Genomic DNA, 25,013 nt, shown 5'->3' with positions numbered 1-25,013 from the left:
CAATAAATTTAAATATTTTTATTGCACAACTGAGTAATATAGAAGCCTAAGCATATCATTAATTTCTCTCTCTCTCATCATTTTTATTAGACGTACAAATATTATCTTGTTCATCTGACGTAATATCATCCAGATATTTTGATCAACCGATTACTCAATTATTAGAAAATGTTCGATGCAGCAACAAGTTTAGTCATAATGACGACATTTATATACATTTTAATCCTCTGTTTACTAACTGAAGATTCATACCTCTACACAGAGTATAAAATCAACAAGTGCATAATTGAAAAGCCATTCCTAACACGCACCATGGCACTGTATAGATACAAATTGTGTGAAAATGAGCAATGAGTTCATCAACGAGATAATTCATCAGTGCTAAATAACTATTAAATGCAGAAAAAAAAAATTAATTAACTATAATTAGTGGTATGATATTAAATCGATAAAAATTAAAAAAAAACATTATGACAGTTGTGGAAGGATTTGATTCTGAATATAGACCATTTAATTACCGAGATGAGTTATCAAAAACCTACCAAGTTAAACCAGTCAAGGTGCCTTCATATCGTGACATGACTATTGAAACCCAAACAACTCACTTTGCCAAGCTAAGGCAACTTAACATTGATCCACTATCATTGACAGATAAAACAGTATCAGAGGCACTGCACTTGTTGAAGAAATCCGGTCGACCAGATAAAGAATTATCAAATGCCTATATCAACAGTATTTATTCAACAATGAAGAGAATAAATCCAGCACTAAGTACTAGTGCTAGTAAGCTAGGATTTCCACGTAAGAATCGTAAGACAGTTATTGATGATCGTCTGGATCTGCATCATGGAATCAAACAGATGTTGACAACAATTATTAAATATGTAGCTAATTTTACAACAGTGGAACCACGAAAGATTGAATCACGTCGAGTTATTGATACTATTATTGCATCTATATTGACTCTATTGACCAATTTACGTTCTACTGAATTATTTAAATTGCAATTAAAACATCTAGAGATGATTTCTCAAGATACTCCAATTACCATCAATACAAAGTGTCAAAGTCACGTGATAACTGTGATGAAAATTAAACCACTGTATGATCTGTTGTATCCTAAGTTGAAAAATATTATTCTAAGTCGAGAATTGAAGTTTAACTTGGATTATCTTGAAGATCCTAAATCAATAACTCGTGATGAGTCGAATATAATTCTTCTGTCTTGTAAAAATGATACTATTAATAAGACATTTTATGAATTGTATATCAGAATTAATCAAAAGAGACCTAATGTTACTCTTGGATTGAAAACCATTCGCTCGTTCAATCTGACATTGATGATGGATCCTGATGACTTTCTGGAACATCAGGAGGTTTGGAAAAAATTTAAAGAACAAAATGAAAAGAAGAAAGATGATTTAGAGCATTTGTATGATGAAAATGTATCAGAATAATTAGTATGGGATTGTTTGATGAAATTTTTTATTGCTTAACTTATCAAAACCCACGCCAAATCTATCGCAGACATCATCAAGATGACTATTGGATCCATGGTATAGCTAGAAAAAATATGATCCTGTTCTTTGACTTACTTATTGCATTTATTTAAATAAATATATTAGAAAGTTTGCATTTTGGAAAAGTAATACTGCTATTTAATTATATAGAAGAAAATTCCTAGAGCTTTTTTTCGTCAAATTTTACTTTGATGGTTAAAAATTATTATAAACAATTTGATCGACCACCTGACATGGAATAAACTTCAGTTTCTTTAATAAAGGTTTTTATTCTATTTTTCAATTTTTTAAGATGATTTTTAAGCAACAAAATTACCTTGACACTCGATAAAAAATAGTAATAATTATTTTACTCTAGTCATTAATCACTACAACAATTTTTTATTTTAGAGCTTAAAATTAATGCTACTGGACTAATTGATTATGTTGAGAAACAGTTAAGTTAAAAGAGTTGTAACATTTTTTTTTTTAGGTGTAAAAGGATATTTTTACTATTTAAAAATATTTAAAATTCTAAAAAAAATCCGAATGAACGATAGATGAGAAACGTGAGAGGATTGTAGAAATGTTGATGCTAAATAAAACTCGTAGCTGTTGGGATGATGCCACATGGTTTAATTTAGCGGCAGGGTAAGATGCTTTTCAGTAGCGACCCATACGTTGTCTCGTAATTGTATGTGCTTTTAAGAGTGATTATACTTTTTCTTTTCAAAAAGAGAACTGACTAATAACGAGTATTTTTTTTCTGGTTTTAGGGATATTTTATTTATTAAAAAAAAAAAAAATCATCTAAAATATTAATTATTTCTCTAAAATTCTCAATTAATTCAATGTAAATCTTCAAAATGGCAATCGCCCTGATGGGCAAATCTCTTTATTTACTTCCTGGTGTTTTAATTATTTTTTTATGTGTCAGTTATGGATTTCGAATTCGTGATGTCAGTCAAGTTGGGACTGTCGAAAGTCGAGATTGTACTAGTGCTGATAAAATTGGAGGCAGGTGTTCGATTGATGATGGCCAGGGTATCTTGACCCTGTCAAAAAAACGCGGTGATGCTAATCGTGAAAGGTTTGGTGTTGGAATAAAGATTGCTGATAAGATAAAAGCTGAAAAATATTACGATGATGATAGGATTAAAGATCATAAAAGGGATTGGAAAAGTGAAGTTAATCTGTTGAAGAGGAATAAAATTTTGACAACAGCTAAAGTACTAATTAATGGTGTTAATGATGATGATAAAAATGATGAAGACGATGATAATGATGATAATGAAGATGATGATGATGAAGATGATGATGATGATTGTGGTGATGATGATGATGATGATGATGATGATGATGATGATGATGAAGATGATGAAGATGATGGAAGCAACAGTAAAATTAAAAGTAAAGAAATCCAAACTGATGTTGATGATGATGAAGAATCAGATGAGCAAGATATCATCATAGAAAATGATGATGATGATTCAGAAGATAAAAAAGACATGAGCCAAGAATTAGCTGATAAACCAGATAAAGAGAGTCAACTACCATCACCCAAACTAGAATTAGACAAAAAAAAAAAGAAAGCCAGCTGATGATAGCAAATTGAAGAAGCCTATCATCAATCCAACACCTGTGAAAATTGTTGAACAAGATGACCCTGTTGATGAGAAGGAAGTTAAAGAGAAGAAAATATTACGAAAGTTCGAAAAGGTCCACCTAGCAGACAAAGACAAGAAAAAATTGATAGAAGAAAAATCTCAAGCAAATATTTCCCAGAAAGTGGAGAAAAAGGTGGAAAATGATAAAATGGTAAAAGCTAAAAAATTAGAAGAACCTAGAATTGTTAAGCAGGTTCAAAAGGAACCAGTAAAGGAGGAAATAAAAACGAATACAAAAGCGAAGAAGATAACGACCGATCAACAGAAAGTTGTTAAGAAGAAAGAACCTAACGAAATGAAGAAAACGAGTGGTAAAGAGACTAAAGAAAAGTCCAAGTCTAATTCAAGTAAGTACCAGCTATACATTTTTAATAAATCAAAACAATAAATAAATATTGATAGCAATGTTGATGATTACTTTAGAGAATAAAAAAGCAGTAAAAAAGAAAGCAACACCATCAGTATCCCTAAGTGAGTTCAATGATGAAATACTTCAACTGCCAAATTTCGTACCAAACTTTACAGCAGTGGAGAACACTATCTGTCAACAGCATGGGAAAATATTTCTACGACAATTACGTGGTTATAAATTATGGGCATTACAAAGTAAGTTATATTTATAGATAAAATCTAAACAAAAGAAATTCAAAATATCTTTTGGAATGATAAAAATATTCAAAGTCAGACAAAATCTCTTTAGTTTTCAATTTCAGTGTTGGATTCAAGTGGTAAAATACCATCTGGCTTATTGAGAGGAAATATTAATCAATTGGGTGACTTTGATGAGTGTCTTGGCGTTATTGCTCACGTTAAAATGCCAGATAGCACCTTGAAGATACAGGGAAAATATTGTTTAGTAAATATAGATATCCAAAGTTTAGAAACAAACATGAAAATTCCTCTCAACTTGATGCAGAGTCGTGGCTTTGTTAAAGGAACTATGAATGATGTAAGTCTATATTTTTATTCAACATTAATTATTATTTAATTATTTAATTGTTAAATAAATAATGTGTTTAGCCAGGTCATTTTATACCTAAATTTACAACAGTCAACTGGGGACTTTGTATTCCTGCTGCCTGCACTGAAGTTGATGCAAAAAATACCATGGAGAATTCGCTAAGTCATCTAGGTAATATCAGTGGATTGAAATTTACGATCAACGTCAATGAATCTAATTGTTATGTTAAACATAAAGTTCAAAATTATTCCAAGGAGACTATTGGAGTTTTGTAAGTAATTAACATCTATCAATAATAAATTTATATTAATTTAAATAATAATATTCATCTAGGTATTTTTATGCTATGATTGTTTGTCTGGTTATCGTTGCAACATTTCGAGATTTTATCATAACAAATAAAGACAAACGTAAGTAGAATTCATTTTGATTAACCAACACCAAAACTAATGAATCATTGATGTTCATCAAATATTGAATAATATTCTAGAGAATTATTCCGAGAGAATTATCATGTCATTCTCATTGAAGAAAACAACTAAAGCTCTTTTCAAACCAGTTGATGTTGATTCAGATGAGATAACATGTATCCATGGAATAAGATCTATTGCAACTATTATACTTTATGTTGGTCATAAGATCATTTCGATTACTGGACTTCCTTACACTAATAGGGAAGCCCTTACTGAGGTAAGTTTATTCAAACTTCAATGATGATTTAAAAAATTGGTGTGTCTACATGAAGAACTTTTCATTAGTCGATTACTCGATGACTTTACTGAAATTCATAGACACCGTCTAATAATAGATATTAGCAACAATGCACATTTGTAAGACGAATTTGTTTGAATCGCACGTTACCCATCAACAATTAACGTTTTTGAAATAATGAGGAAATGTAGAATGTTTGAAAGATCATTTGCTACAAAATAGCCTCTATTCATTCGGTCATAAAAATAACGAAAAAAAAACCTGACTCCAAGATATTGTAAATAATATTTTTTTTTTAATTTTAGTTAGCTAATCATCCAGTCACATCAGTTCTAAGAGTTGCTGTAGTCTATACTGATTCCTTTCTTCTAATCAGTGGAGTTCTTATTTCTCATAGCATGGCCAAAGAGTATGCTAAAAATGGTGAAATTAGATGGTTTTGTCGATTAATAGCAAGATATATACGGTAATGATTATTATTATTTTATTTAAACAGTTGTAAAGTAAGAGATCCTATACTTAGTCAAGGTCTAGATGCTGATCAACATTAAGTCATGATATAATAATGTATAAAACCCTTCATTAAAATTTTCTTGTCAGTTTAATAAATATTTTTAAGTGAATTGTCATTACTTGATTAAATATCAGCATCTAAATTAATATATAAATAAATATAAAACTGTTAATAAAATTTTTTTTGATGATGTTATCATTTATCTAGCTACGTTAGAGTATAGTTATCAAGTACTGGGTCTTTTACTTCAAGTTATGAAATTAAATTCAATATTAAATGACTCTGTATTTCAGTCTCACACCTGCATTACTGATCATAATATTTTGGTATGCATTTATTATGGAACACTTTGGCTCCGGTCCACAATGGAACAGTATTATGAAAACGAATGCTGATTTGTGTAAAAACAATGCATGGACTAATTTATTATACATTCAAAATTTTTTTCCCTTTGAGGAAATGGTATGAAAATAATATTTACTTTAAAAGCATTCTTGAAATAAAATAATTATTGTTTAATATTTACAGTGTGCTACACATACTCATCATCTAGCTATTGACATGCAGCTTTCACTATTGGCACCAGTTTTAGTATTTTTTCTACAAAATAAACCAATCATTGGAATAATTTTGATATTTTTTCTACTCCAAGTATCAGCAACTCTTCGTTATTTTGCTACCATCAATAATTACTTGTCATTAGTAATATTCCATGGGATTTCGTAAGTGTCTGATAAATAATTAGCATATTACGCACCGTGGGAGAAAAGTGAGTCTTTTCATACCGTGTAGAAAAACACATGGTCTGTGATAATTCACTTCTTTTCCAACCTGTGTATCCTTTTTTTTTGTCAGAATCAATGCGGAAAGTTGAAGTTTCTATTTTGGGGTTAGAAAAAAAACGTCACTTTCGTTCACCGAGACAGGAAGAAAAACTTCAATTTTCCGCACTGATGTGACAAAAACTTTTATTTTTTCAATACAATAAAGAATAAATAAATGTTTAATTATTTCAAGAATAAAACATCTTTATAAAACTGCCAATCTCACTTATGCAGTATCAATTCATCGAGTGACACCTTATTTATTTGGCATTGGACTTGGAGTACTTTTACATCATACTGGGAAGAAATTAAATATCTATAAAGTAAGTATAAAAACATTGTAATTAATCTAATGACAAGTTAAATAATTGAATGGAATGTTTTTACAGATATTTATAGCAATAGCTTGGATTATAACAATTTTATTATTCACATGGGCTTTATTCTGGCCTTGGAATGCATCATCTCGCAATTATGTTTATAATGCAGAAGATGCTGCACACTATGCTGTTATTGGTCCAGTTGCCTGGGCTTTGGCACTTTGTTGGTTAATATTTGCCTGTTTCACTGGCTATGGAGGTAATTAAAATGAAAATAGAATTATTCCATCAACAAACCAATTAAAAAAATTTATAATCATTTTAGGTACTATTAATCGATGCTTGTCCAACTATTGGCTCGTTGTATTCAGCAGAATCTCCTATTCAGTTTATCTAACTCAGTTTGCAGTGTTCTTTTATAATGCTGCATCAACTCGTTACTCAACTGAATTTCAAGTTTATAAAATTATTGATCCTTATGAAGCACTAACAGTCATTGTTATATCAATTATTTTAACTCTATTCTTTGATATTCCAATTCAAGAAGTTAAAAATGTTTTAATGGAGTCAACGAAGGTCATCAAAACATCAACAGCTGATGAGACGGATTCTAAACATTCAAAAGATCATTCTAAAGGTTCTGAAATAGATAATGAGCAGAGTTGGAACCCAAGGTATTACGAAAAGTTTGAAAGCAATGATGACTTGGATGCAGAGCTTAATACTTACGAGAAGGTTAAAAAATGGGAACAAATGACGGAGGATTATCATAATTCAATGATGAATCGAGAGAAACGACGAAGTAAAAGCACTCCTAGGATGCTAGATACTCATTTAGGATCTAGAATTAGAGAAACAACACCAAGTCTTGGTGATAAAAGAGATCAGTTATATTCACGGATATCTGAACCTCGAATGTTCGGTTCATCTGATGTATCTCCAAGGAATCTCAGGAAGGTTCCAGTTAATTTTATATCGTCAGAAAGTGAAGACGAACCGTTGCATCGAAAAAGAAGCCCAAGGAGGCCAATAGAGAGACCTAGAGTCTCAGATGAGGAAGATTGGGAACAAGAATTGAGAATCAGACGAAGGAGATTCGTTGAGAAGATGACATCGGAGCAAGACAAGTCTGATACTGATGAGCCAGATTTAATTAGAAGATCATCAGCAGAAGGAAAGATAGCTTTATTGAAAGGTCCAACTGGTAGTAGAGTGATGGATGCTTGGACTGTGAGCCGTGGACCACGGGCACTTCTAGGATCATCTCAGGAAACTGATGATGATTTTTACAGTCGAACTGATGCTGATTATAATAAAGAAATCATTCAAGATAAAACATCAAGTATTTCTAATGTAGAAAATCGAAATCAATTTAATAATAATGATAGTATTAGCAATGATAATATTTCTACTATTCCCGGGAAATTATTCAAACGAGAATCAATAGTTAAAAGTCAACCAAGTGAGGAAGATCCAGAATATCTTCTTCCAGAGAGACCTAAATTAGTTGAACAAGAACAGGAACATCCTTTTAAAAAAGCCTGGCAAATGCAGAAATCAAAGTCTGAAGAAGATGGACCTTCAGCTTTTGCTATTAAAGAAGTTAAAGTTGAAGAAATGCAGAATCAAGTTGATCAGAAATTACCTAGTCCTATTGAATCAAATATTCAACTTATTATTGAAGATGTTGATGTCACGAAGAAGGATGATAATCAAGGTAGATTAAAACCAGTGAAACAACAAACAATATCACTAGATGATGAAGATCTGATGATTGATGATAATGTACAAAGTCCTGAGGCAGAGGTACAAAATGATGACTGCGTTGAAAAAGAAAAGCTTGAAGAAGACAATACTCAAGATTCGGTATAATTTAAGGAAATAATTTTAAATTTTTATTAATTAGAAAAAAAATGATATAAATATTAATGATTACAAACAAAAAAATGTCTTTTCTAATGTTTGTTTTAAATTAGTATATCTAATTCGAAGTCGTAGAATTTTTTATAAAAAATCTTTGGAAGTTTCTGATTATTTTTTAACTTTACCTGTAGCTATTGGAAAGTGCTCAATTTTTGAAAAGCCTCCGAGACCATTGGCTTTGTAGGAGGATTCCGTATTTGTTAATTTACTTGTCTGTAATCAATTAAATTAATTAAAATCATCATGATTAAACATAAAAGAAGAAAAAGAAAATTGATTTAAAAAAAATATTACCAATGGTTCACGAAGGAGACGACGTTTCTTTGCTAGAATAGAATTCTCTGGAAGATTAACTGATGAATTTTGCTGTACAGTTAATTTTCTTTTTTCTTTATCACGAAGATTGTGAACCTTCAAATGAGTTGAAGAGGTATTTTCATTCAATTCAATTGGATCATCAAGATTCACTATTGGGATTTCAATTTCTTTATGTTTATTTGGATTTTCTTGCTCTATTAAACCAGCTCTGTAATTAAATATCATAAATTAATTTTATTATCATTATTATTAATTTATTGTCATCATAATACTTACACTTTTTCTGTTTCATACTTATTTAATTGACTCTTTAATTGTTTTATTTTATCACGATACTCTTTTCGTATTGAATTAGCCAATGTCAATTCACTGAAATAAATTGATAAGTATAAAGATAAGATATAAATATTAAACGATATTCTATTTTTAAATAAATATTTTACCGTTTAAGAACACTGATGTATACCCCTAATTTGCGACGATCATTTGTTGAGTCAATCATTTCGTTAACTTCATCGTTGCTTGCTGTTAAAATATTTTTTACACTAAAATAAAAACATAAACATGTAAAAAATTCTTTCATAAGGAAATAATCATTCAACAAATTAATATACTCACTCTTCTATGTCTTTTAATTGTTTCTTAAGCCGTGAGTTATCATTTTTTAATGTTTCATTCTCAACACTAATATCTTTTAGATATTTATTCTGCTCTTGTAGTGCTGCTATATGATTTTTTCTTAAATTTATTTCAGATTCTAATTTATGTACCTCTTTTCTCAATTCTACAGCTTGTTTTTTCAATTTCTGTGATTCATTTTTATAATGATTAAGATCAGTCTCCTTCAATTTCATCTTAAACTCCAGGTTATCCAGCCTTTCTTGAAGTACTGCTGAATCTTCACTTTGGGTTAAATTCTTGCCAGTTTGGATATAAAGACGATGTACTTGGCTGCAGTTGGTTTTTTGCCGGCACTGTGGACATGTTTTTGATCTAAAATAAATATTTAATTATTAACAACACCTTTTTTATACAAGGAAATAAATAATATTTTGTTCAATGTTGCCATAGGTTAGATATAATAAAACATAAACAATACCTTTCAAGCCACTGAAAAAGACACGAAAAATGAAACACATGTCCACAAAGGGGTGAACATAATTCGTCAGAAGATTGAAAAATTGCACAGCAAATGGAACATTGACCATTCATGTTATTTTTGTAATTTCAATGGTCAAAAATAATCAAAAATTTAACTTCCAATTTGAATATAACGTAATGTACATTGAAACATACTATACAAATATGTGAATATCACGTGACTAGTACAATTTAATACAAATGTAATTATATATGTATGTACAGTACCGGACATGAATGCTGTTTAATTTTTTGAAGGTTATACATGCGATTTCCCTATACCCTCCTATAGAAAATCACACAGCATTTATTTCCGGTACTGTTGTGTGCTGATAGAAATCTAAAGATTAGGGGGCCCAGTGCTTCTAGTTGATGATGACGAAAATGTCCGCCCCTGGCTAGAGAAGCGACTTTCTCTCCAACGCCAATCTCTCTACTACATATATCGTATCAGTTCTGTTCAGTTCACTGCAGTTTTACTATCGAGCTGTTGTGTGTAGTGTCGCATCATGTCGCATTACACATTTTTAATAGTTAATCATATTTAACAAGGGTGATTCATGAACGTATATCAATAATACAATGTGTCAAAAATAATATTAAAAATATCATTTTAAAACTATTTAAATATTATGTTATGGAGCCAATTAAAACAAGTCAAGCTAAATGTAATTCACTAAATCCTGGGGTATGTCTTAGTCATTTATGAATAAATAAATCAACTTTTATCAGCAATCATCTTCAATGACAGCTACATTATTATCTGATTCTTAAAAACATTATTATAATTATTAGTTACAAATATGAAGAATTTTTGTTGAGAGACTAGATGAGTAGTTGAATGCGAAAAAAAGTGTTTTTGCGCATACCATTCAGTAGCTGTGAAACGACGTCCAATCTCATGTATTGATTTTCTTACTCTCGACCTTTTTTCTTTATTTAAAATCAACTGTTTTATTATCACGAGAAATTCAAAATCATCCAGCTTAATTTGTTGGAGATAATATTTATTTCTTGATCATCATCATTGAACTATGATCAATATAATTTTAAATATCTTGAATTATCTTTCAGCATTATGCTAGGACCAATAGATATTGCGTTGAAAATGATAATAACGAGGAGAATGAGCACAATAAATCATCAGAAGCCTACAAAAATTTGATTTCACAGCACAGTACGTGGCCAGTAAAACGTGATACATGGACTGGTCAACAAATTAATTATCCTGATCAACAAAATTCATCGACAAGTTACAATGTAAGTAATAAAAGCACTTAATTATATTTAAAAAATGAATATTAATTTTGCCATGGTGATCTAAGCAATTGTTATTTAATTAAAGGAAATGGCAAGTATAGTGAACTATGGAGAAAATGGATGTCTAGATGGTAGACATGGCCAACGACGTCTAGGAGCTAAAGTGGATGTTGTCTATAGTCTTCTAGGAATGCTAGGAAGTACAGATGGACGGGAAGATATGAGTGCAACTCTCTTAGCAATGAGCAATTCAATCGACAGTTGTTTAATAATGCGACAATCTGGTTGTCTACCACTATTAATTCAATTAATTCATGCAAATGGACAAAACCCTGAGACACGAGAGCGTGCAACACGTGCTTTACATAATGTAGTTCATGCAAGAAGTGATGAAAAAATAGGAAGACGTGAAGCACGGGTGTTGAGACTGCTAGAACAGATAAGAGATTATTGTCAGATGTTACGGATATCATTGAAATCAGAACGGCCTTTAGATGATCTTGAAAGACATCCTGGTCCTACCATAGCAGCTTTGATGAAACTATCTTTTGATGAAGCACATCGACATGCCATGTGCCAACTTGGTGGACTACATGCTGTAACAGAGCTTATTGAAATGGATCACGCGGTACACGGGAGTGATTCTGATGATCAGAGTTGTATAACTTTACGTAGATACGCTGGAATGGCATTGACTAATCTAACATTTGGCGATGGGAATAATAAAGCACTGCTCTGTTCTTTTCGTGAATTCATGAAAGCCTTGGTATCACAATTGAGAAGTTCGAGTGATGATTTACGTCAAGTTACAGCTAGTGTGTTGCGTAATTTATCATGGCGTGCTGATAGTAGTAGCAAGCAGACTCTTAGGGAAGTTGGTGCGGTGACGGCTTTGATGAGAGCAGCAATGGAAGGTAGAAAGGAATCAACACTCAAGTCAATTCTATCAGCTTTATGGAATTTATCAGCACACTGTAGCACTAATAAAGTTGATATTTGTGCTGTTGAAGGAGCACTAGCATTTCTCGTTGATATGCTAAGTTATAAAGCTCCATCTAAGACCTTGTCGATTGTAGAAAATGCTGGAGGAATTCTTAGGAATGTATCAAGTCACATTGCTTTGAGAGAAGACTATCGTGCTATTGTAAGGGAACGTGGTTGTTTGCAAGTTCTTCTGAGACAATTAAGATCACCAAGTTTAACTGTTGTTAGTAATGCTTGTGGTACTCTTTGGAATTTATCAGCTCGTTGTCCACATGATCAACGTCTCCTCTGGGATCTTGGAGCCGTACCAATGCTACGAAGTCTAGTACATTCAAAACATAAAATGATATCAATGGGTTCATCAGCAGCATTGAAAAACCTCCTTAATGCTCGGCCATATGGTAGTAACTTGGTACATTTGGATTCAACTGCAAGATGTTTGGGCTTACCAACTCTACCTTCACTTGCGGTACGACGTCAGCGTGCACTGGAGCAAGAAATTGATCAAAATCTGTCGGAAACATGTGATAACATTGAACCTAGTACATCTCCAACTAATAAGGAAGATAAATTCTCATTTAAAATTGATTCCAATTATGAAGATCTTACACTTCAAAGAAAAACTTATCAGAATCATAATAACCAGGAAGTTTTACCAAAAACAAATGGAGTATCTCGAAGTGAAAGCAAGGAATCGATGCGTTCAGTCACCAGCACTCATTCAGATACGATATTCGAACGAGTCAATAGATACGCATCTAATGAGCTTACACCAAATGAATTACAATCTAAACAACAATCTTTATCATTACATTCTGCTGTTAGTTTCAATGCATACGGGGTATCGAGTCAAACAGAAAAACGATATGCTCTTCATTATAAAAATGTCATACCTGAGCAGTTACAGCTCATGGAAATTGATGTCAATGATCGCAACATGAAATCTATCACTTCAACGATATCATGGGCAATTGCTGATGATCAAAAATCATCTTGTTCTTTATTACAATCATCAGTTAAAGATAAATTATCACTAGCAGAATCAACCGAATCAATAGCTAATAAAAATTCTAATGATTACGAAACATTTGGACATAAATTAACTAATTATAAAAATTCATCAGCACGATCATCAACTGATTCAATTGTTTTTAATGAATCTACAAAATTGTTAGATAAATCACGTTTCTTACATGCATCAAATCACAAGCTGGAAAGTGATCCTTTTGGTAATTATGCTGAGACTGATCTTGATGAGCCAACTAATTATAGTTTACGCTATGCTGAACGCAATTTGGATGAAGATGAAAAACCAAGACTGGAATATTTATTAGAAAATGAACAACCCATAGAAGATACTGTAAAAACTTATTACACTGAAGGTACACCACATGATACTTCATTGAATCCATCTCGTGCAACATCACAGTCAGACCTGCAGTATGATAAAATGAAACAAGGTAAATTAGAGCTAAATAAAAATAAATCCAATGATGATATTCAATATTTTTTGAAAGGTAAATCCAATAAAAAAGTGCTGGAGAGTTATAAGAAGTTAGCTCAAAATCAACTTGATTCTTTGAATATAAAAAAACCAGATAATCTGAAATCATCAATTAATATTGACTCCAATATAACTAATATTAACTTAGCGATCAATAGTGAGACGAAAATAATCAATGAACCGTATTCAATTGAACAGAAAGTAATAAAGAAACAAAATGGTATAATAGAATTAGAAAGCCTGACTGAATCAATAGCTAGTGATGGTGATGATGATGATGAAGACTTATTAGCAGCTTGTATTCATATTGGTATGCAAAATAATCGACATATGCAATCATTTAGAAGAAATATTTCTGATGATGATAATTTGCATGAAGAAAATAATGATAATTGTTATCATTTAGAGTCAATGGATGATGAGAATAAAAATTCAAAAAATCAGAATGATTTAACATCAACTAAACCACCATCTGTAAATAAAATAACGATGAATATTGTTGATGATAATGTTGAAGATAAATTAAAATCTAGTCAAGGAATCCTATCCCAACCTGTGAGTACAGAATCGTTTAATTCTGTTGATAAATCAGAGCAAGTTTTACTAGAGTTATGTATTAAACCAGAAAATCCAGTAAATAATACCGAAGAAGCTGATAATCAGACAGAAAAATATAGACGCCAGCGTGATCCAGATGCAATGATAGCATCACTAGACCGTTTAACAGCAACTCTAGTTCAACAGACTGAAGCAATGCGTGAAAAAGAATCAATAACAATGAAGCAAAGTCTTCACAGTGATTCATGGAATGAAGATTCTCCAAATGATTCATCGTTTCCAACAATCAGCATGAGTGTACCATTAATAGCGTCATTTAAGAGTGATACCCAAGAAGAAATGGTTGAAGTTTTTTCTAATATCAATAAAGACACAATTATGGAAGAGTCTAATACAGCAGCTGCTGAAATAATTGAAGCAGAGGCTCTCAAAGTAGCTGAAGCAATGACTAATGAGTTTAATGTTAATCAGAACACTCAAGATCTTGATGATATTAAACCTCCATCACTAATGAACAGCATTCTATCATTGACCATGAGTTTTGTGGGGACAGAAAATGGCGATGATCAACGCAATTCAACGTCTCTTCCTCCAACATTGTTGAAATCTAGGATTTTTGATAACCATGGCAGAAAAAAGTCTCTTCCAGTGAGTATCGCTGCTAAACGATCACTAGTCAAGGAGTATGTACATACAGGAAGTCTAGAAAATTTATTAAACGACACTAGTATTGGTAATGTTTCACAGCTGGAGAATGTCAAGCCACCTTCAATGATGGATGAAATTCTAGACAATGGAGATATGGAGAACAGTATGTTAAGTGTTGCAAGTATTGTATCTGAGATAGCAGATAGTAAAAATCCCAACTCTGGAAGTTCATTGATTCATGACGTTAATAAAACTCCTAGCAAACATCTAGGCTCTTCCAACAATAGTCACAATGAATACCTTGAAAACATAAATCCACCCTCGTTATTTAATGTGATTAGTGAAATAGATGATACTACAATGGATGCCAATACTGAAACCCTATACAGTGATACTCTTTGTATTGATAATCAACTTCAAATAGATGAAACAAATGTTGATAAAAATACAACGGACCAGGATGTCAATGATAATGATACTGATGATGCTGCTACACCGATATCAACAGAGTACAGCAGTTCAGCAGAGTCAACACCGAAGAAGATTCCCAAAAAGCAACAAGTAACTCCAAAACAACGAAGACAACTGGCTAAAGAGAGGTACAGGACTTATACAATAGCAGCAAAGTTGATTAAAAAAGAAGGAAATGATGGTGCGAAGAAAGATAAATTTGAAACGCAAATAAATCGTACTAAATTAACTCCAAAACAACGTCGTCAGGAAGATCCATCAAGATTTCAAACACAGATTTTACATTCAATACCCAAAGCATCTTTAATTCCATCACCTAAAACCGTTGTTAGTACTAAAGTGTCATTGGAGTCAGAGAGTCAAATAATATCTAATGAAAATAATATCGTTCTGTTTGCTTTAAATGATTCTACGAAAGCTGATAAATCTCTGCTTGACTGTGAAACATTGAATTTGGTGACAAATAATTTAGAGACTGAAAAAGATCCCCAAAGAGATGCTGGAGATGTTGATCGGCAAACATCTGAAAATAATTCTGATGTCAATAATAAAATGGAATCAACAGAAGCTTCAGAAAACAGTGAATCAGAAAATGAAAATCAAATTAAAGAGAAAGTATTGAAGAGACCTCGTATCATTAAACCAAAAATTCAAGAAGCTGGTGAGGATAATTGTGAAGAAAAATCACCATCAAATAGTCCTAAGGCTATCAGAGGACGTAGAAAGGCTTTGTATTCAAATCCAAATAAAAAAGTATCATCAACACCTGCTACATCTGCTCATATAAACATCTCTGGTGGACGTACAAGTGTCTCGCCGATGGTTCGAAATACTAGAGCATCAACACTCAAACAAAATGTGATGAATGATTATCAAACAAAGTCTGGAGTCACTCAGAAAATATCATCGACGGTCAAGAATATGACAGTGAATAAAAGAAGTTCAATTCCACAAAGAAAATCATCAACAAGTCTTGCTAACAAATCGGCTAAAAATTTAAATAGCTCTGCGGACAATGGATCATCTGGACATCAAAGCACTCAAGTGCCAAAGCCTCTGGAAAGGCAAAATACTTTTACCAAAGACGAGCCGGAAATGGAGAATGTACCGAGTGTTGTTCCAGCATCACCAAGTAAATCAAAGATAGCTAAACCTGTGCGTGGATCGATGACAAAAATTTCATCAACTAAATCAAAAATTGCTGCTAAAACTGGACCTCAGCAGTCGAAATTAACTAAATGTGTTAGTGCTGAACGAATAGCAAGTCCTAAAGGACCTAGCACAGTAGTGAATAAAAGATATTCTGGTACAGAAAGTAAAATATTATCAAGCAACATCAATACTAATACTAAAATACCGAAGAAACCAATCAATCTTGGACAAAGGTCTAATAGTAATTCAAGCATTGTAGCATCAAGCTCTGAATTAACTAAAAAATTGACCAAGGAGACGACGAGTAAAGTCGCAACGTTGTGGAAGAAGGTTGATGAAAATAGGAATAAACGATTTCAGAAGTGTAAGTCAGAACAAAGTGATACTGGAGCAGCTGAATTATCTAGTGGAACTAAAACAGTGAGTCATTCACCAACACGACTATTCCGTAGTTCAACATTCAATGGTATAACAACTGATGTTGATGCTGATTGTCAAGGAATAGATCAAGATTCTTGTGACTTGACTGGTTCAAGTACAGGTGATGTTCCATGTAAGATACCAGTTAGATGTTCTAGCTCCAAAGTCAATGAAAAGTTTGATAATAGAACAGTGGTGATGAGGAAAGATCATACAGAAACATCACAGAATAATCAAATAAAACGTATCTCTCGACTTGGGTCTTTTATTAGTGTTGATTCTCCAGGTAATACTGATAATATTCAAATACCAACTATTAATTATTCTTCAAGATCAAAGCTATCAACACCGAATGCTATAAAAACCAATGAAAGTGGTGATATTACTGCTTCACATCAAGTAATGACCGCATAAAAATCATTTTTAAGACATTACCATAATTTTTATTAATTTAATTATACTTAATACGATTAAGTATTATTCTTTGTTACTAATTTATCATTAAATAACTTATCTTATTTAATTTTTTTGAGAAAATAAAATGATAAATCAACATTGATATTTTATTGAATTTTTTTTTTTTTGCTTAAAAAAAAAGTAAGAAATAATTAGAACAAACAAAAAAATGATAAATAATTCATACTTAAAGCTTATTCTTATATTGTAATTTATTTAAATTGAGTAAATGCATTTAATAAAGGGATTTCTACATGTAAATAATATTTAAAACAACGACCGTTGTATAAAACAATACATTGAGGAAAAAAATAGCTTGTTTTTATTTATTTTATATTGTAAATAATTAATATAATTATTCAGAAATATTTTTAAATGCATGTTTTATTTTATTAATTTTTTCTTTTTTATAAATAAACAATCTAAATAGTTAAGAAATATTTTTTATCCATAGCTTGATTAATTACAGTTAAAAAAAATTAGAAAAGTAATAAATAAAATTCATTCTTTATTTTATTTATTTCGTGATTGGCGCAATGCATTCAAGTAGAGTTTTAGAATAACAAATCTATTCTCGGCGTATTTCGTTTTGAAAAGAGACTAATCATTTACATGTGAGTAAAAATTAAAAATACTCCCCTTGAGTATTTTATTCATAATAATAAAAAAAAAATAATACTTACCTTTTACTCTTCATATAAAAGCTTATTAACAATAAATAATATATTTTAAATAAAAATATCAATCATTTTTTATTTTATATCTCCAAGTAAAACAAAATCTTTTTTAGTAATAAAAATGATTAATTATTCTTTGATTTATGTATAGATAAATGGAAAAATTTCTATTTGTAAATTGTTTGGAATTACTTTAGCTAATGAATGCTACATTTTTATAAAGTATACTTTTAAATTATTAAATAAAATATTTAAAAGCCAATAGTTTGTATACCATTCATATTTATTATCATTTCAGTAGTCTTCAGTGGTTAATAATCATCATTGAAATATATCAAAAGATTTTTTAAATTAATAAACCATGATTATTTATTTATCATCACATTCATATAGTTTAAGAAAAGAATGTCAACTTTTGTGGTGATGTACAAAAGTAATATTTAGTTTATAAAATCGAATACAAAAATAATAATTTAAAGGAACAATGATTGACTTATTACCTTTTTGTTTTGTATTTATGATAAATGTTTTATTACTGTGGATGTTCGTATAAATTGATTGACTTATCTTCTGAAACTGATACAACTAAGTTATTCTTTTCAGGATGATACTTGACTGCCCAAACCTAAAAGCAAACATCTCATTACAACTGACAAAATACAAATAATTTTATTGGTCAATATTTTTTAGCCAGGTAGGAGAAATGTCGGAGCAAATATTAGGGTGTCGCAAAAGTCATTGTTTGAAGATACTGTCACTTGGTTTTTTGAGCATTAAAAATCGAAATATCAATGAATCTTCATGATTCTCTTCTTAAAATGTTTCGTTTCATGACAGATTTATGAAAAAAAAATAGTAGAAGTTTTTATGACTTTAAAAATCTCCACCTTTTGCAAAGATTTATGCACCAGCCTAATATTTGTTTTTTATTCCTAACTTACTTGATCACTATGCTCATTAAAAGTATGTAAACACTGTCTTTGGGCAAGTTCCCATATTTTTACTGTATGATCGGAGCTACTGGAAGCAAATTTCTGACCATCTGGACCAAATGCCACCCCAAGAACCCAAGATGCATGTCCAGACAGTGTTCCAACAACGTTAGCATCTTTTCTGTACAATAAAAAATTGTTTGCTAATAAAGATAAAAAACAATCATCTACAGTATTAATTTATATTATTCTTACACGTCATAAAGCTTCATGTGACCATCATCTGATGCAGTCAAGAGTAATTGTGAGTCTGGTGAGAAGCAGAGAGATCGGATAGGCATAGCATGTCCTATAAAACCAAAAAAATATTTATTATTATTGATTTGATCTTCAAAAATTCATGGCTTTTATTGTAATGATATTTTTAACCTTCTAGAGTACGTAATACTTTTCCATAAGCTACATCAAATATGTTGATGATACCATCAATAGCTCCACTGGCGATATATTTTCCATTAGGACTCTAGAACAATTAACAACCAATTAGTTTATTTAAACTTGAAATATCTGTATTATTAATTAATTATTCAATTTACATAGGCAACACTCAGGGTAAATTTTCCTGCTCTAGTATCCAACGTTTGTTCTTGTTTACAACTTTCTGTTCTATACATATGAATTTTACCAGCATGACTTCCTGACACAATAAATTCATCATCAGGAGAGAATACCACTGTCCAGATATCTACTGGGCCTACTTCAATGGTAGATATCTTTTCTCCTGACTCTAAATCCCACAGTCTCAAGCTTGAATCCAATGAACTGGATGCACATTCTGGACATTATTTATTTTTCAATCATTGTCTCCAATAAATCAATGAACGAAAGATACCGAAGTACTTACTTGTACCATCAGAATTGATAGCAACTGATACAACACCAAGTGAATGACCTGACAGCTTGTGTTTTAATTTCAAACTTCCTTCCTTTTGTTCCCAAACCTTCACGTAGTCATCAACTGAACCGGTCACTATGTATTCACTTATTTCCTCACTGTTAGATTTCATTGAGTCCCTAGAAAAATTAGAATAATTATTATTAATTCTATCAACACATCGATTATTATCATCTTAATTGATTTATTATTGTTTTGATTTAATTCCTTACATTGAATCTTCATTGTCATTATTTTGCTCCGATGTTTTTTTCTTTGGACGACCCCATGCACATGTCCAGATGCTGTCTTCATGGGCATTTTCAGTTTTGTGAATCAAAGAGTACTGGAAATGTTACATTAATTTAGCTAAATACACAAAGATTGATTCAAATGTAGAAATAAATGCATTACTGTTTACTGAAAATTGAATTAAAATAGGTTATGAATGCTACTTACCATTTTAAATGTACCGGAACAATAAATTTATAATGATAATATGTGTAATACACTCAATACATTGAAAAAAGACTTGTGATTATTGGAGTTGCAGTTTATTATTCACTTTCTTCTGAATAATATACATATATATCTATATATTATTCGCATGTATATCTGCACGGAATTAATCAACAACAACTACAATTGTAAGAAACAACATGAATATGTACACCATATTCTATTACCATCTTGCCAATTTCTACCTACCCGACACCACACTATTAAATACATTAATTGATTTCTGCGTAAAGAAATGTATTGTTGATTATTAAATGTTTATTTCAAATCATATCTTTCCCCTCCTTATTCGTAATCATTAATATTTATTCATATTTCTAAATAAATAAACAAAACTGTAGTTTTTATGATATGGAAATAATAAATTTATAAAGGATAACTTATATGATTCATCATTTTTCCAGCTAACTTCCAATCCTTGCATATCTCCTTAACGACGTCCTAATCTAATCTTATATTATATGTATGTACATGCACAAACATTCATCAAACAGCGTCGTCAGGAAGATCCATCAAGATTTCAAACACAGATTTTACATTCAATACCCAAAGCATCTTTAATTCCATCACCTAAAACTGTTGTTAGTACTAAAGTGTCATTGGAGTCAGAGAGTCAAATAATATCTAATGAAAATAATATCGTTCTGTTTGCTTTAAATGATTCTACGAAAGCTGATAAATCTCTGCTTGACTGTGAAACATTGAATTTGGTGACAAATAATTTAGAGACTGAAAAAGATCCCCAAAGAGATGCTGGAGATGTTGATCGGCAAACATCTGAAAATAATTCTGATGTCAATAATAAAATGGAATCAACAGAAGCTTCAGAAAACAGTGAATCAGAAAATGAAAATCAAATGAAAGAGAAAGTGTTGAAGAGACCTCGTATCATTAAACCAAAAATTTAAGAAGCATACATTCATTAATTATGTAAAGAGAACATCAGGTTGGTCTGTACAATGCTCAACATTAAAAAAAAATGATTTTCTATTTTTTATTAAATAAAAATACGATTATTAAATTAATTTTCATCCTCAGCAACCTTGGAAACTATTGTTGACATTGTAATCATTACAGTTTGAGTTATCGTTTTTATTCTATAATTCTTTTTAACAAGAATTGATAAGAAATAAGAAAGTAATGAAGCCATCAAGGTATAAAAAATTAAACAACACATCCCATTTCAGCTTATGTCAACACAAGATTGATCAACTGACCTAATTACGTTAATAAACCTTGATTTTATTTGTATATAAACCTTTTATTAATAATTAATGATCAATTATCCTACAATTTATTGTCTTTTATAATTAATTTATTATTTCATGAAAAAATAATGACAATTTTTGTAACTAATTAATGTAAAATTATTTCTAATTTAAATTTAAAATAATATTAAGATTCATTTTCTGACAATTGTGAAAGAAGGGATTATTCGAGACCTAGAACTGAAGTAAATCAAACAGATAATACGTCTGAAAATGCTAGAAACTGATAATGATGATGGTGAAATGAAAGAGATATAAAAAGTTCAGAGCATTTCAACCTCATTCGAGAACCTTTTTTCTATCAAACAACACATCAAGATGATCAGCAATATTTTATTCATCTATCTAACATTTTCTGTTATTTTTGTTGGACTAAAAGCATTACCAATAGCTGAAGATCGCATTTGGTCCACATTTCTAGACATCAATGAACTTAGTGGTGAGTATTAATTAATTATAATGTTTCAGTTTATTTATAAAATAATTCTAAATCATTGCTAAATACATTCCAGTTGATGGCTTTGATGATGTGCGATTGAATCTGGTTAAAGGAAACAATCCTTTCCAAGATGACGAAATGATGTTGGAAATAGTTAAGCTGATAAGGTAATTATCTAGGATACTATAAGTAGTCCTGAACCAAGATCAATTTTATTAACATTTTGTTTTAGTGGTGAAAGATCATCAGTGACCATCAAGCGCAGTAAAATCCTAGCAGACAAATCCACAGCTGTTTGGTATGGACAGAATACTTACACAGGCTTTGGAGACATCAGCTATCAAAAATCAACCATTGACCAAGTATGTACTATTCTATTTTTTATCTTGATTATATTCAATACTGCTAGACTATTGTTGATGATTTAATAAAACTTACAGGTTCCTGAAGGCTTCCCTGATTTTGCAATGTTCCAAAATTATCAAGAAAAAGTGGCATTGGTAGCTTTTGGAAATAAAACTCATTGGACATGGGTAATTATTAATACAACTATTTAATGTTTAGCTGATGATAAATATCCTAACAGCTTGACTTGGTCTGTAGGAAGGATTCATTGGAGATTCTGTCATCCAGCATGTCTTTGAGAATCTATATGTCCTCCTTGATGTCACGTTTCCATCTCCAGCAAGCTTTTCAGAAAGTAAGACCTATTTTTACACTTGAAAATTTTTTTTTTAATGATTAGCTAATTATTCTATCTATTTATTTGTTGCAGAAGTTAAAAAATATAATTATTCTACTCCAAACCAACTGCCAATGAATTTAAATTCAACAAGAAGGCAGATTATACCAGAGATCTTGGTAGCTTTGGATTGGAAGTCAGTCGAGTGAGTATCCAAAAGCCATAAATAATAAATAAATGTTGATAAAAAAAATATATGGTGTTGTTTTAGGAATAAAACCGCTAGAGATGTGATAAAAGAGATGATTGTTTATTACAATGCTGTTGATATGCTGTTCTCTCAGTTCGCATCACCAAGTATTCAATTAAACATCGCAGGTATTGTCATCCCAAAGGTGAGTTCTAGACCTTTGAATTGTAAAATAAATAATATAAAAGATAATTTATTTATCTAATGATAGCTTATCCTTTCTAGGATTCCAAATCATCACCATACTTTGAAAAGACAAGCTGTAAGATAGAAGAAGAGTACTACTCCAACGAATGTCTCAGCTATGTTCCAATTCTTGATCATTTAATCAGACATTTCCGGAAGTATAATGACATCTTTCTCACCAAAGATTATGACATGGTCATGGGAATGACTGGGTAGGTTTCTATTTTGATCTTTCTGATGACCTAATTACTTTAAATCAAGCTTAAATACTCAGTGATTAATTATCATCATTATTTTTTCCTACAGTCTTCCACTTTGTGATGCTGATGGGGTTTGTGAACACTATGGTAAATATTTCTTTGCTATTTAAGGAATGATTATTGATCAGAATAATGATTGATTAATTTATTTAATGCAGGTACATCTTTTGCCAGTGGAACCTGTGAAAATGTAGATGATGATCTTTATCCTCCGATCCCAGGAGTTGTTCGTCATCCTCATTTCCGAGGGAACTACTTCCTAGCAGCACAGGAAATAGGACACATGTAAGTTATCAGGTGTTTTAGTTAATAAGAAATGAAAGTTTCGATGTTGGTTGTAATTTTTTATGACATTACAGCCTTGGCAGTGAATATATATATGAGTGGGCTCCATTTAGCTATGGAGGAATCATGAGTAGGATTGAGAGTCATCAAGATTTACATCAGCGAGGATTGAACTGGTCCACTCATGCAGTTCATGGGATCTCTACTCATATCAGGTAGGCATTTGTTGAAGGAATAAAGGTTGATTGGAAGATTAATGGTTGGATTTTTTGTAGGGAAAGAGAGAATTATACTAGATGTATGTGGAACCTTCCGAGAGTCTTTGAAAAGCCTGAAGGAGCTTCAACAACTACTGAATTAATAACTAAATGTGGAGGTACTCCAACAAGTGCTTCAACCACTGTAGAAACAACAACTGAGGCAGTTACGACTTCAGAAGCTTCTACTGCTGCTCCTGATGCTACTACAACGGGAAATAATTGTGGAGGTACTCCAACAAGTGCTTCAACCACTGTAGAAACAACAACTGAGACAGTCACGACTTTAGAAGCTTCGACTGCTGCTCCTGATGCTACTACAACGGGAAATAATTGTGGAGGTACTTCAACAAGTGCTTCAACCACTGTAGAAACAACAACTGAGGCAGTTACGACTTTAGAAGCTTCTACTGCTGCTCCTGATACTACTAAAACAGGAAATAATTGTGGAGGTACTCCAACAAGTGCTTCAACCACTGTAGAAACAACAACTGAGGCATTTACGACTTTAGAAGCTTCTACTGCTGCTCCTGATACTACTAAAACAGGAAATAATTGTGGAGGTACTTCAAAAATTCCTTTCACTTCTACAGAAGCTACAACAATTGAAGAAACTACTACTGTAGCTGCTACTACCAATATCACTGTTACTTCCTCTACACCTGTTGATCCTGCGACTGAAATTACTTCTACAGCTATTCCTGATGATGTTACCACAAGCATAACTTTTACGACTGTTTCTACTGGAGATATGACCACTACCAAGCCTACAACTCTGATAAGAGATGATAATTTGATAAAAAAAATATCTAAAACTATGAGAAAAATTCATTCAACTGATCCTGTGACAGTGATAGTAGTTAAAAGAAATACAGATGGTACTGATGATGTGATTGTACAGCGACCGAAAACTTTGAAAACTATTGTCGGTGATGTGGTTCACAATATTTATAATTTTATAGGTGGATTAATTAAAAAACATGTAGATGACTAG

General features: G+C 31.3%; 7 protein-coding genes across 9 annotated transcripts; 5 read left to right on the top strand and 2 right to left on the bottom strand.

Annotated features, from left to right (window-relative positions):
• The first annotated feature begins 84 nt into the window (after positions 1-84).
• Positions 85-1,490, top strand: LOC118063714 (uncharacterized). The gene has a single exon (NM_001414617.1). It carries the CDS (start codon positions 471-473, stop codon positions 1,455-1,457), a length of 987 nt encoding a protein of 328 aa, NP_001401546.1. The 5' UTR covers positions 85-470; the 3' UTR covers positions 1,458-1,490.
• An 853-nt stretch (positions 1,491-2,343) lies between these two features.
• Positions 2,344-3,119, top strand: LOC118063716 (pheromone-processing carboxypeptidase KEX1-like). Its single transcript, XM_035077843.1, has one exon. It carries the CDS (start codon positions 2,366-2,368, stop codon positions 3,098-3,100), a length of 735 nt encoding a protein of 244 aa, XP_034933734.1. The 5' UTR covers positions 2,344-2,365; the 3' UTR covers positions 3,101-3,119.
• Positions 3,120-3,219: 100 nt separating this feature from the next.
• On the top strand, positions 3,220-8,678 carry LOC118063712 (nose resistant to fluoxetine protein 6-like). Of its 2 annotated transcripts, XM_035077837.1 has the most exons (12): positions 3,220-3,513; positions 3,590-3,772; positions 3,880-4,115; positions 4,187-4,398; positions 4,461-4,537; positions 4,618-4,817; positions 5,144-5,304; positions 5,646-5,814; positions 5,881-6,074; positions 6,370-6,499; positions 6,566-6,755; positions 6,822-8,678. In XM_035077837.1, the coding sequence occupies exons 1-12, from the start codon at positions 3,315-3,317 to the stop codon at positions 8,366-8,368; spliced, it is 3,498 nt and encodes a 1,165-aa protein (XP_034933728.1). In that variant the 5' UTR covers positions 3,220-3,314; the 3' UTR covers positions 8,369-8,678. The 2 variants fall into 2 exon arrangements, with proteins under 2 accessions (XP_034933728.1, XP_034933729.1); XM_035077838.1 differs by lacking the exon at positions 3,220-3,513 and having other exon boundaries at positions 3,641-3,772; positions 3,867-4,115.
• On the bottom strand, positions 8,504-10,032 carry LOC118063713 (E3 ubiquitin-protein ligase TRAIP-like). Its single transcript, XM_035077840.1, has 6 exons — positions 9,837-10,032; positions 9,356-9,730; positions 9,181-9,282; positions 9,014-9,106; positions 8,714-8,945; positions 8,504-8,632 (listed from the first exon to the last, which is right to left on the bottom strand). The coding sequence occupies exons 1-6, from the start codon at positions 9,947-9,949 to the stop codon at positions 8,528-8,530; spliced, it is 1,020 nt and encodes a 339-aa protein (XP_034933731.1). The 5' UTR covers positions 9,950-10,032; the 3' UTR covers positions 8,504-8,527.
• Positions 10,033-10,288: 256 nt separating this feature from the next.
• LOC118063711 (uncharacterized) lies at positions 10,289-17,575 on the top strand. 2 transcript variants are annotated; one of them, XM_035077836.1, is made up of 4 exons: positions 10,289-10,565; positions 10,952-11,137; positions 11,223-13,581; positions 13,639-17,575. In XM_035077836.1, the coding sequence occupies exons 1-4, from the start codon at positions 10,515-10,517 to the stop codon at positions 17,286-17,288; spliced, it is 6,246 nt and encodes a 2,081-aa protein (XP_034933727.1). In that variant the 5' UTR covers positions 10,289-10,514; the 3' UTR covers positions 17,289-17,575. The 2 variants fall into 2 exon arrangements, with proteins under 2 accessions (XP_034933727.1, XP_034933726.1); XM_035077835.1 differs by having other exon boundaries at positions 10,290-10,565; positions 11,223-17,572.
• Positions 17,576-18,514: 939 nt separating this feature from the next.
• LOC118063715 (WD repeat-containing protein 61) lies at positions 18,515-20,573 on the bottom strand. Its single transcript, XM_035077842.1, has 8 exons — positions 20,333-20,573; positions 20,107-20,219; positions 19,844-20,013; positions 19,536-19,774; positions 19,369-19,462; positions 19,195-19,288; positions 18,949-19,120; positions 18,515-18,632 (listed from the first exon to the last, which is right to left on the bottom strand). Exons 1-8 carry the CDS (start codon positions 20,333-20,335, stop codon positions 18,540-18,542), a joined length of 978 nt encoding a protein of 325 aa, XP_034933733.1. The 5' UTR covers positions 20,336-20,573; the 3' UTR covers positions 18,515-18,539.
• Positions 20,574-21,308: 735 nt separating this feature from the next.
• LOC118063762 (uncharacterized) lies at positions 21,309-25,013 on the top strand. Its single transcript, XM_035077915.1, has 12 exons — positions 21,309-22,099; positions 22,173-22,266; positions 22,332-22,461; positions 22,540-22,632; positions 22,703-22,799; positions 22,875-22,986; positions 23,053-23,176; positions 23,257-23,429; positions 23,524-23,564; positions 23,636-23,762; positions 23,837-23,977; positions 24,038-25,013. The coding sequence occupies exons 1-12, from the start codon at positions 21,979-21,981 to the stop codon at positions 25,011-25,013; spliced, it is 2,229 nt and encodes a 742-aa protein (XP_034933806.1). The 5' UTR covers positions 21,309-21,978.

The sequence above is a fragment of the Chelonus insularis genome, unplaced genomic scaffold, assembly GCF_013357705.1.
Source record: "Chelonus insularis isolate UGA/USDA-ARS -01 unplaced genomic scaffold, ASM1335770v1 contig_146_pilon, whole genome shotgun sequence".
In the NCBI taxonomy this organism is placed as follows: domain Eukaryota; kingdom Metazoa; phylum Arthropoda; class Insecta; order Hymenoptera; family Braconidae; genus Chelonus; species Chelonus insularis.
This window is presented reverse-complemented; position numbering and strand designations above follow the sequence as displayed.